The sequence below is a fragment of the Falco punctatus genome (genome assembly GCF_963210335.1).
Source record: "Falco punctatus genome assembly, chromosome: 7".
NCBI classification, from domain to species: Eukaryota; Metazoa; Chordata; class Aves; order Falconiformes; family Falconidae; genus Falco; species Falco punctatus.
The window spans coordinates 70254121-70266214 of NC_137587.1; the positions used below are offsets into that span (position 1 = coordinate 70254121).

General features: G+C 48.2%; 1 protein-coding gene across 18 annotated transcripts in view; it reads left to right on the forward strand.

Moving 5' to 3' along the window:
* The window catches only part of PPIP5K1 (diphosphoinositol pentakisphosphate kinase 1), a 48683-nt gene that overhangs the window by 26484 nt on the left and 10105 nt on the right, over window positions 1-12094 (forward strand). For 7 of the 18 annotated variants that reach the window (XM_080397413.1, XM_080397411.1, XM_080397401.1 and 4 more), the window contains 3 exons: window positions 4697-4819; window positions 8712-8774; window positions 11242-11421. The exons of 2 other annotated variants lie outside the window; for them this stretch is intronic. In XM_080397413.1, the coding sequence (XP_080253539.1) occupies window positions 4697-4819; window positions 8712-8774; window positions 11242-11421 (366 nt within the window). 9 more of the 18 variants (XM_080397417.1, XM_080397405.1, XM_080397402.1 and 6 more) reach the window with 7 other exon arrangements.

Consider the following 12094-nt stretch of genomic DNA (forward strand, 5'->3'; position numbering starts at 1 on the left):
AACTTAGTAGGAAGTGATCTTTTATTTGAGAACTAGCATGCTTTCTGTTCTGTAAAACAGTAATTTACATGCAAAGCTACTCTTCATGTAAGACTATTCTATTTCTACTTTGATTGATAAAGATCTCTTGTATGGAAAAGATCTGTCATCTGCAATGGTGTTTGACAGCTCCCTAATTGAGCCTGAATCCCTGGTTAGCCATCCTTTGCATGGTAGCCAGCAGAAGAGAATGTGTTGGGGTGCTTAGTGTTCGCTGCCTGTCTTGAGAGTACCATTCCTTGTACTTGGAAACTGGAAAGCTGTATTTGCTGTCATGACGTTCAGATAGCTATGAAACCTACATCTTGCAGATGACTAATAAGCACCGGGAGGCGGAAATGCCCAAGTTATGCCCACTTTCCTCTTCTTTAAAAACATATTTGCATTACGGCATGGCTCTAGACTTGCAGCAGTTCTGACTCATCAGTTCTTCACTCTGTTACGTGGATATCCTGCAGCTAAGAGATTTCTGAAAGGCCTGATCATTTCTTTGTCACTTTTGAATGAGCTGCTGCTTTGGAAGCTAATTCTTACCAAGTAAAGGGAATTTTCCTCAGAGTCATTAGGAGGCATCCCTGGAGTCTGCCAGCTATGTTCCCAGCCAGTTGGAAAAATCTAAGAAGGAATGGCTGATGCATATTGTTTTCACAAAGGCACAATAGCCTTGGCCATAGTGGTTTTTGAATGTGTTATTTCATGTGGTGCATCTACTTCTGCCTTTCACAGACCCCCTGCAGGATTAAGTGAGCTGTAACAGACTGCCTTGCTTAGTCTTCAAGAAACCTGTGGTTATTCTGTGAATCCATGTGAATCAATATGAGAATTTCTGAGATGGCACACAGTCAAGGAAGTGCATCTGCTTGGAGAATTACTGAGTACATCAAATGCTACGTGCAAACAATCTTTGCTGTTTGGATGTCTGAGTACCAGAAGGCACATGCTCTGGAAAGCAGATATTACAGCCTATTTACTATAGCCTTTTTCAGCTTTCTGAGGAATGTCTGCTTTGGCCATAGAGAAGACTACTACTCTACTGGACCCTTGTACAGTACTGCTTTTCCTTGACAACAAATTTTGTAATGTAATCCCAGCCGGTTTAATTTCAGGTCCTTGCCTGACTCGCCTTGCTGGGAAGCCTGTGCTGGTCTCTCCCAACTGTGAAGCTCTGCAAAGACGAAACTTTGGGTAGGAATGATAGACCTCACCTGTGACAGTAGACCTCCAGCTGGATACTCAGTCCAGCCATCATTCTTCTCTCCATCTGGCAGCTGCAGGCGCAGAAGGGTTGAGCAGGAGAGACCTGTGGTGCATCACCAGCTTGCACAGTCCCTGGTTATTAGGGTGTCTGTGTTTCTCTTAACCTGAGAACTGTTAGAAGAATGATGCTTCTTTACCTGTAGAAGTCAAGCTCTTCAAGGAATCTTCCTGATTCCTTTCCTGCTTGTTTTGTAGAAATCTAATTTCTTCCCCCTTTAGGACCTGAAATGGGCGCTCTCTGTGAGAAATAATATGGAACTCACAGGAGCTTGAGCTGTGGCTTTAATACTTGTCTCAGCAGCTGTGTGATGAGGGGGTTCATTCAGATACTGCCTGCTGTTTCTGAGCTTTTCTGAAGTTGATCCTATCTCCTGTTGCCTGACCTTGTCAGTGGCTGGCTATCGTTATCTCTGGGAGAATGGATTCTCTGGAAGAACATCAGGTATAACCGCGTGTGTTTAGCCATGCAGGAACGGGGAGCAGGACAGAGCTCCCGTAACCACCCTGCTGCCATACCTGCCAGAGTTGTGGCTTTACTGTAATTTTAAAAAATGCCTTGAAGTGTCTGCTTGGAAGAGGGGCGGGCTGCAGCTGCTTTGTCTGTGCAAAGTGGTGCTTCAGAGTGTGCCACGTTGTTCTGGGCAGGAGCGCGTGCGTTACTGTGGATTGTCTGCAATAGCGTGTGTGCTTCTAGCTTGAGGAGCCTAGAGAAGCTTCAGTGTCTTTCTTTGCTTGCAAGAACACTTTAAAATGGGGCAACATCACTCCTTGCTGTTTGAGCAGTGGAGGTGTTGTATTGTCAGTGGGCATGAAGCTTTGTGCTAGACTCCCATAGGGAAATAAGGGATGTCCATTTTTTAAACATCTGAAAGTTTGAAAGTACATCTGAAAATTAAATATGCAAAAAAGATCCAGCACATACAGTAGCAAATGTTGCTGTCCAAATTAAATCCAAATGGCTAGTATACCATTATGTTCTTTAGGATGCACGTGTGTGTGTTTACTTTGTCTACAGTGGTCTCCTAGAGTTCACTGTAGACAATTGCTGTCATCCATAGAGTAATTTTTGTGAATTCTTTTCTGGCATAAGGGTGCTAGCAAAATGCCTCTGTCTGCTGTAGGATAGCAGAAGCATGGGGGTATCCTTAGCTTTATAATTAATGACATGAGGTTGCTCAAGATAGAAAGTCATAAAAATCTTCTGTTCCATTTTTATCTGCCAGTAAATGAGTCTGTTGGATTTGGAGGTTTTTTTTTATTTTGTTTGTTTGCCTTCAAGCCATGGAAGGATGATTAGGAGCATCATCCCGGCTGCTGCTTGACAAAATTTTGTTTGTGTTGTGACAGATTCCGGTTCATGCTGAGTCAGCACTGAGCTTCCGTTTAAGGCATTAGGAGAAATTTTCTAAGACTTGTGTATCAGTTCTTTGCCTGTTTGTCCAAGGACACATATGTGTTAGTCTCTCCTGTGAAAAGCTACCAGCAGTGTCATGGTGTTGGAATAGCTTAAATTCCGTGCATAAGAACCCTTTTGGTCATCCTCCACTGTTCCCAGCAGCAGATGTCATCAGCTTAGACTGAGCTTATGTGTGAATAGCTCAAACCTCAGGAACTGTGTGTTTTTTTCCAAAGAAGCTCTGGCTAAAAAGGAGCTTTGCAGAGAAAGCTGGGGTCCTGGGACATGAAGCAGCAGTGTGTCCTTCCAGCAGCAAAGGCCAACAGCATGCTTTGCTGAATTAGCAGGAGTGCAGCCATCAGGCTGAGGGATTTGGTTCTTCCCCTCTATTAACCCCTTGTGAGACTGTCTGAAGCGCTGCTGTCCTGCCCTGGGCTCCCTGGTGCCAGAAGGGGGTGGATATAGCGGGTGTGAGCCCGGGAAGGGGCAGTGGGGGCGGATGGGCTGGAGCACGCGACCTTGGAGGAGAAGCTGAGAGAGTGGTGCTTGTTCAGATCAGAAGTGGAGGGGAGCGGAGACCTTACTGCTGTTCAGCCACCTACATGGGAGGTTACAGAGAAGACAAACTGTCCTCCAAGGCAGGTGGTGACAGGGTGAGAACCGATAGACACAAGCTGCAGTGTGTCTGCAGAGTAAATTCCCATTAGCTGGGAGGAATAAATTTTTCACCATGAATGTGCCAGATACTGGAACACGGGCCGAGAGAGGTTGTGAAATCTCCTTTCTTGGAGCTATTCAGAACTTGACTGGACAAACACTAACAAGCTGATCCAAGTTGGCCCTGCTGCTGGGGCGTTGAGAAAGAAGCTTCTAGAGGTTTCTTCCAACCTAAGTCATGCTCTGATGCTGTATTTTAGAATCAAGAACTTCTTGCAATATAGGCAGGATCTTTTTAACAGTAGTAATAGTTGCACTGTTCGAGTTAAATACTAATAGGCAATATGTCATTTTTTTTGCCTTGGCAGACAAGGTGGAACAAGATCAACGTGCTTGTTTCTGGAAGCCTTTTGCATGTAAGAGTAATGTTATTTTTAACAGTTGGTATTCTCAGTACAGAATGCAGCATCAAGACAGTTTAGCAGAGAATTTATAGCCCATCAGTGGCTTTGTCTGGCTCATAATAAAGTTTTGTCTCATTCGCGATTGCTTTCCTCAGTGGAAAGAATCCTGTTTCAAATGCCTGATGTTCCCTAAATATCACATAAAGTCAAGTCACTCTGCAGAACACTGTGCCTTGGAGAAGCAAACACCAGCAGTTGCCAAAGCCATCGCTGTTAGGTTGCCCTTCTGTGCACGAGCCCGTCTTGCATGCTGTATTCCTTGCCATAGGGTAAGCCACGTTCCATGCTGTGTGCACATCTGCTGCTTTGCAAGGGTAGTTCATGGAGCACTTGGACCTGCTCTGGAGGAGCAAAAGACCAAGTGGATGTGAAATATCATCTGGGCAGCAGCTTGTGAAAGAAAACTCTGTGGTCGCGTTGCTTTCCTTACTGCTTGATAGAGTGATTAGTCCACATTTGTTGATTAACAGATCAAGCAGTCCTTTCTTCTTGGTGTCCTACAGAAAAAGGAACTTTCCAAAGAGAAAGGGCAGAACAGCAGAGAAATGAAGCCCTGTGACAGGAACATCAGTGATTTGGCATCCTGGCTTTTCTGAGTATGTAGATTTGCTGACTGGAGGGTGTCAAGGTGTCTCTCTCTGGAAATAAAACCCTGGACGGAGTTAGGAACTTTCCTGGTGCTGAGTTTTGGGCTGCCTGTTGTGCATTTGGCGCTACTGAATTTAGAATGGGGAATACTGCCTCCCTATCCTCCCCAGCATCATTTTTTCACCTGAGATTGCCTGTGAAGTGGCCAGTTCATTCTTCATTCTTTGACTAACCCTGCTTTTCTGTAGTTGCATGCAGTGGAGATACAATACTAACACCTTCCATGCCTTTCCAGGGTCACAGTGCACCGGCCTGTTTAGCACCACTGTGCTGGGAGGCTCCTCCAGTGCCCCCAACCTCCAGGACTACGCACGCAGCCATGGCAAAAAGTTTGCCAGCAGCCTGACATACAAAGACGGTATGTGTGTTCCCTGTGCAGCAGGTGATTGATTTGTGGACTTTGGTGTCTCAGGATGCTACTGAGGCAAAGACTTAGCCTGCTAAGAAGAATGACAGTTGAATGTGTATATTCGCTGCATCTACAGTAATGCACTTTATCGTATCCCAAGAAATCGTGGTCCTTGCTAGGACAAGACAGGAGCTGACATTGTGTGAGGAGTTTTATGCTGATGTCTGGTATTTCTGGGGTCTGACTTTGGTCTGACATTTTAATACTACTTGCTGTTGTGGAGGAGGATTTATTGGTCTAGATACTAAATAGGTTTGTCCTGGTATGGATATCCAGCATATCACATCATCTTGCTTACCTTGGGATCTTGCTGAGGCTAAATGAAGCTTTTGTGGAGACAGTAATCCTCACCCTATGGAAGATGGAGCCGTCCCGAGGGCAGAATGATGTGCTTGGGGGAGTGGATGAGACGGGCACCAGAGTAAGGCTGGGCACACGGAAGGGTCCGAGGTAGCTGTCAGAAAGCAAGTGTAATATGCCTGAAATGCTTGAGGTAAGTGGGATACTTGAATGAAATACTGCCAAAGGACCGGAAAGTCTAGTTATTGTGCAGTTCTGCAGAAACTGCCTTAAAGTTCAGCAAGACAATCTGGTAAAATGTATTTGGGTCATTAGTATAAAAGTGAAGGCTGTGTTGCCAGCTGTGAACTGATCTGCAGTCGGTACTAGTGCATTACACATTGAGAAGCAGATGCTGTGTTGCTGCTCTCAAGGAAATTGGAGCACAGGGAAAGACTGAGATATCCTGGAGGGATGTAATGCACAAGTGCAAGTGTCTGTTGTGATTCCAGTGAGAAAGGCACTGGGACTCTGGAAGTGCCGGTTAACGTGCCGTTTGTTGGAATGCTGAGCTGAGCAGCACTGAACAAACTGCCCCATGGGCTGGATCTGCACAGCGTGCTGTGCCCTAGTTGGAAATCCACCTAATGTTGCACAACTTGGGCTTCCCAGCGCCTGAGTGAATATAAGATTATCTGTCCTCTCTTCTTCCCTTTTGTCTTAGTTCAAACAAATGGTATTTTACTTCAGAGTCCGAGTACCTTTCTTACCACGATCATAAAGAACACTAGCACTGGTGGGTTACAAGGTGGGGAGATGATCAAGGCAGTAATATGGGGCCTTTGGAGAAAACAGGAGGTTGGTTTGTTTGGATTTTTGTCCAGGTTTGAGGCAAGGGAAACGGCCTAACAAATCAGGGGGGAAAGATGCTGCCCGATTCTCAGACCTGTTGGAACGCTGTTGCATTCTGGGTTTCCGTGCTGCTTTTCACTGTGTAAGGGGAAGTGGTTTGCTTCTCACCTCTTCAGGGAGCTCCCTAGCACACAGCAGGCTGTGAGTGATGGAGACAAGGAGGGTGAACCAGCAGGATTTTAAGCCCTGCGGTAACAGTCTGTGCTGCTCAAGGCAGCATGTGCTGGCTACTCATAGGTCCCAGAATAAGTTCATGGGGTTTGGCACAAAACTGGGGTGTGAATACCAGGAGAGCCACTGAAAAGGCCAGCAAGGGCTCTGGCTGCTTCTCTTCCATAACTCTGCAAGCAGCGTGAATCCAAGGCAGCACTAATTCTCAGGGAAAAGCAGTGAAGACTGCTTGCTCTGTACCCAGCTGGGAACAGAACAGATTCTGCTCAGTCCTGGTGCTGTGCTGCCTTGCTCTGTAGGCTGTGTGGTAGGAGCGTGCCTGCAGCTGGCTGCTCGCATTCAAGGTCCAAAGCAGAGTCCTGCTGCATTAGCCTAAATTCAGTGACCAGGTCTCTGTGTGCTGAGACACAGTTGTACCCTCAAGTACTTAAAAGGCAGACTTATTTACTTAGTGTATGACTAGCACAGCCAAAAATTGTTCATCTTGATGTTACACTTCTTTTTTTGTGTTTCGTAGCGTGCTATGGCACTCTGTGCTACCAGCACCTTGCTGCAATAAAAGCAATTGTGAGGAAGAAGCGGGGGCCTTAGAAAAACAAGTAGGAGGCAGAAGGGCGTTCAGCTTCTGGGGAAGGTAGTCTGGAATGTGAAACAAGCCCTTGGTCTGTCTGTTCCTGCGTAAATGAGCACCGATGAGATGCTGAACAAAGGCATTTAAGCCAAACATCACTAGAGCTGAACACGGTGACACAGCAGCTACAGCGGACTCTTGGAGTACAGTTATATCAAGGCCTTTTTCACAGTCATCAGGCTAATAATGTTTAAAAACCTTCAGATTCCGGAGCACATCTTTGCATGAACTCTGATATTTTTCCATGGCTGTGATGCTTCAAGGTATGGTGCATGGCTTATAGCACTTCATCAAAGACTTGCTCAAGTGAAGTTAAAATAGCCCTTATTTCTGAAGTCTTTTTTTTGCTTGGGACTGGAAGGGAGGTAAGGAGCGCTTCAGTGGAAAGTCGTGTCCCAATCTCAGCTTGAGGGAAGGTCAGCTGGTGGTTGTGGTTTGAAGCTGGCTTGCCTGGAGCCAGGGGTGCAGTAAGCGGTGTTGCAGTGCATTTACATAGTGAGGGGATGTGGAGTGGAATGGAGCTGGCTGACTGCAGCTCCAGGACCTGGGCACTTCTAAGGGACTGCATGTGCAGGGAAGATGGTCGCGCTCTATTTGTTGAGTTTAAAGAAAGGAAGACGATTTTTAGGGCTGTTAGGCTGGTGAAGGAAGTTGCAGCAAGTTTGAGGGATGGTTTAAATATGTTATTTGGCCAAGTCAGTGGATATAGCTAGAGAAGCACGGTGGGGGTATGGACCATAAATTGATGCATGTATCTCCTAACCTTGGTGCAGAGGGATAGGCGTGCAGACTCTGTTGAGTAGGTAGAAGGGACACGTGAAACATGAAAGAGAAATAAAAGCATTTTCTAATATTTCCTAAAAATTCCTAAATAGCAGCAAAAGGTACAGTTGGCTGGGTTCTCACATCAAATCCTACAAACAGGTGGTCTGATCTAGGCCACTTTTTCCCAGGATAGCTGAGGAATTTCCAGAGTAGGAAAGAACCGAAATTTTCAGCCTCTCTTTTTTTTTTTTTTTTTTTTTTTGTGCATATGGAGACTAATTCATGTATTTTAAAGGTCATCTGTTTGCACCCATTAGATACATAGAATCTGTCCTTGCACTGTCTTTCCAATGTGTGATTTCTATGGGAGAGCTTGACCTGGCCTGGGACATGACCAGGAGAAGCCTGAGGACCACTCTGATGGGTGTATCCCCAAACCTCTTCTGTACTGAAATGCTTTGAGCAACAGAACTGTAGAGGCATGTCTTATTGGGTCTTGCGTTCCCCAATTCGTCAGCTATTTACCTCTAAACTCATAAATAGCTCTGTTTAGTTTGTGTTAAGAGGATGTTCTGAACTGAACTGAACACTTACCAGTGCCAGAGCTCTTCAGTTCCTCTGCAGAATGGCTGTTGTTTCTTTGGGCAGAGATGAATCCTGAGAACTGTCCTCCTGTGCTGCTGCTGCTTGCTTGGCCGTGTGCTCGTGTGGCTGTGGGCATGGCTGACTGCATCTGGCACTGGGCTGAGCCTGGGTCGCTCTCAGGATGGCTGGAAGTGTGGTGGGAAGGTGTGAGATGCTGTCTGTGACTGAGAGAGCGTGGCTGAGGTCTTTGTAGCATCAGGGGAGACCCTGGCAGGGCAGTGCAAGGGAGCGGGGAGCTGGCAGAGTGTGAGGAAGCCGAGAGGTTCAGCCAGACCCACAGACGGAGAGTGCCGGGGGTGCTACAGAAGTGCCACCGGGACCACGAGTTACAGGGGTCAAGAAGAAGGTGAACCTGAAAGGCTAGTTGCAAGCATATGACGGTCGGGGGATCCTTAGAAGCAGGCTGTTAACTGAGATGATCTGTTTTTATTTCCTCAGAGCTCTTGTCTATGCCAGCCGTAAAACGATTTTCTGTGTCGTTTGCAAAGCATCCGACTAATGGTACGTTTGCTTCCTTGATTTGACGTTCCCTCACACTTCTAACCCCATGCTCACATTCAGTTCTCTCTGCACATGTCCTCCTCTCAGCCTTCTTGTGGTTTTTTTTGTGTCTGTGTATCTGGTGTCCAAACATGCTTCACCTTCCCCCATTGTCTTGTTGTGACTAACGTGTCCATTCATCCTCTGTTACCGCTCAGTGGTTCCTCTGCTGTCCCCCAAGGCATTTGTGTCCCAGGTGAAAAAGCAAGAGCAGTGGCTCTGCGAGTGGATTCCTAAAGCAGCCTTTAATTCCACTGCTGACATTAAGGCCTTCTTTCACGCTCCCTTTTGTGGGGTTGGGGGTTGGGGGGAGAATACCGTTGGATTTGGGGAGGGGGGGAATATCCACTCCTAAGAGCATCAGCAGCTTAGGTCCTTGGTTTCTACAATGCAGATGTGCAGTACAGAAACAAGGATAGCCTGAGGCTGCCCGTGTGTCGCCTGGAAGAGCTCAGTCTGTGGTGGGAGAGGAGGTGCTGGCAGCATTCCCTCTGCACACAGTGTTCCCCAGCACAGTCGTTTTAGGAGTACTGGTAACCTCCTGGCCTCCTGCTGGCAAAGTTGTCTGTTAGGGTGATCCCTTGGAGATGTTGGTGGGAGTAGGCTTGCCTTTCCTGCAGAAGTTATCCTGGCAGTGGTGTCTTTCCAAGAGCTTTGACTCGTCTGCTCATGGTGGACGTGCTGGCTGGGGCCTGCCACCTCCTGAGGTAGGAAGGGATCCATCCAGGGGGATGGAACCTGCTTCGCTCCGGTCCTGCTCGTAGCTACGGGAAGGCTTGGTAAAGGACCTCTGACTGTGCTTCTGTTGACTCGCTGCCTCTGCTTCATATTGCTGCTAACCTGACACCTGAAGTGTGAGTCTTTTGAGGTGAAACATCACTAGCTCTGTTGTAGAAGGTGCCTTGAACTAGTGTTTGTTATCTGAGTCTTGCCCAGAACCTTTTGACAAGGTTTCACAGCACCGCTGCTACCTCATGGCTCCTGCTGCTGAGACAAGGTAGCACCAAAGCAGATCACTGGAAGGTACCAGGTTAAGTATTTCTGTTTTAAGTGATCAAGGATGCTTCTGCAATCTTGTCGCTTAGTAAATACGAAGATGCTCTGCTCTGCGTGATCTGGAAGGTGAAAGAAGTTCAGAAGACTGTTGTGAAGACCAAAATTTTGGGAAAGATGAAAGGGGAAGGGGCAGCTAAATGCGGCTTTATAATATCAAATAACTGAGGGCAACCTATTTTCTGTGTTTGCTTGGTTTTGTTTTTCGCAGAGTGGCCAACTGCTCGATTTGTTTGTATGTCTGGATACCATCTGAGCTCACGTGGTGTATGTCAGCAGGATGTGTTGTTCTATCTTACCAGCAAAACTTGTACCAAGCGGCAGCCTTCCCTAAGCCACACGACGAAGCAACTGCCCCCACCCCAAATACAGTAAAGTGAAACTGGGCATCAGGTTTTCCCCCAAGAACCCAATGGATGTTTCTAATGGCAAAGTGCTCCTTAATCTGGAAAACAAAGACAGAGGTCCGTCAGGGGTGAGCTTGAAGTCAGGCAGGAAGGATGTTTAGCCACATGAACCACTTGCTTGAGAATGCAAAAGCTATTCACAGCTCTGAATCCGGATTTTGTGTCTGAAGAGCTGCCTCCGCGGTGAAATGGGAGGGGTGAACCAGAGCAGTGGCCGAGCACAGCATCAGGCCAGGTGGTGTATGCCCTGGTCTCGTGCGTCCTGGGAGCATGGCATGAGTCCTGAGGCTCTATACGTGGAGAAGACATGCCTGCATGCTAGCATCTTGTCTGTCGTGCACGGATATCGCAGAAGATTGCACAGGGCTGTTCTGAGAGTCCGGAGAGGGGAGGGCAGCCCTTCTGTGCCTTCTCTATTCTTCGATACTCTAAGCACTACGTTGTCGGTCAAACCCTGCTCGAAACCCGGCATCCCTTTCGCAGCCTCCGGTTGTTTGATGCTGGGCCGTTTGCTGTCCTTCGTGTGCCGGCGTGGCTGGCTGCCTCCGGCCGCAGGACCGGAGCGCTCTGTTGGCAGCCTGGGTTTCTTGTCTCGGCTGAGGGAGGGTGAACGTGAGCCTGACCTTCTTATCTAGCCAAACCTGAACTGTGTTGGGCTTGGAATGTATCCTAAAATGTAGTGGCTTGGCAGACTGACAAAGACGAAACCTCGCTGCTCAGGGGCTGCCGCTGCGTGTGGCGAAGGCTGGGCTGGGGGGAGGCTGCCTGCTGCGATGTGCCTGGGGTGTTAGAGCTGAGGGTGTCCCTGGTCTGCTCGTGGCGGGGGGGCTGGGCTTCAGCCTGTGGTGTGGGTCTTTCCCACCCAGCGTCCCTGGTGCTGGCAGCTCCATCCCCACACCTCCACAATTTCTCTATCCACAGCTGCGCTTGCCCCTCTCCTCTCACTCTCTGTGGCCCCTTTCCTCCAGATGCGTTTGAGCACCACCACGTTGCCCAGTTGCTGCGCCGTTTTTCCTCTGACTGTGCCACGAGCCGGAACATCTCCCTGGATGCCACTCTAGCCCATCACCTGCAGCAGTGCTCCTACCACCTGCGTCTCTTCAGGAGCTGGCTGATCTCAGGGCAGGATGACTTGGAGTGTCTTTACGGTACTGCACGCTGCAGCTGCCTTGGTCCCATGCTCTTGTAGCTGAGCACAGACCACTGTCTGCTTGAGAATGCAAACTATGCTTTGCTTCTAAAAAAGGAAAGCGTTTCCCTCACTGCATCCCTTAAATCTCTGGGCGGCTGCTGCAGCAAGCTGTGTGGGCTGTCGCACCCGGCAGTTTTGGAGCCTTAGGCAGTGGCCTTTCCACGTGGAGCCAGGGCTCTTCGTGTGGCTGTAACTGTGCTCTTTCCATCTCTGGCAATTGTTCGTTGCCTCCTTCCTTTAGCCAGGGTAAGCCCTTAAGCTTCCTTCAAGTTAGATGCTGAGCTTCTACTGATACAATGCCCTGCTGACATTACAGCCCAGTGCAGGTCTCAGTGGGGTGCCACGAGGTGCCCCGTGTTACTAACGGAGGAGCCAGAGTGAATAGTAAGAGTCTGGGAAGAAAGAGGATTGAGGAGGTGCTGCAGCTTGTCACGTGCAGAGTGAACTTGCTGTGGAAATTTCGGGGAAGCGAGTGCCTGTGGGACTGTGTTGTTTCTAGAGAGACCAAGTTAACATAGGGCAGGAGCTGAGCTGCTGCGTGGCTGCATTGCATGGCATCTGTTCTGCCTCAGGACCTTCGCAGCGTGTCGTCTCTGATGGGAAGAGGTAGGCGATTTCAGCATTGAATC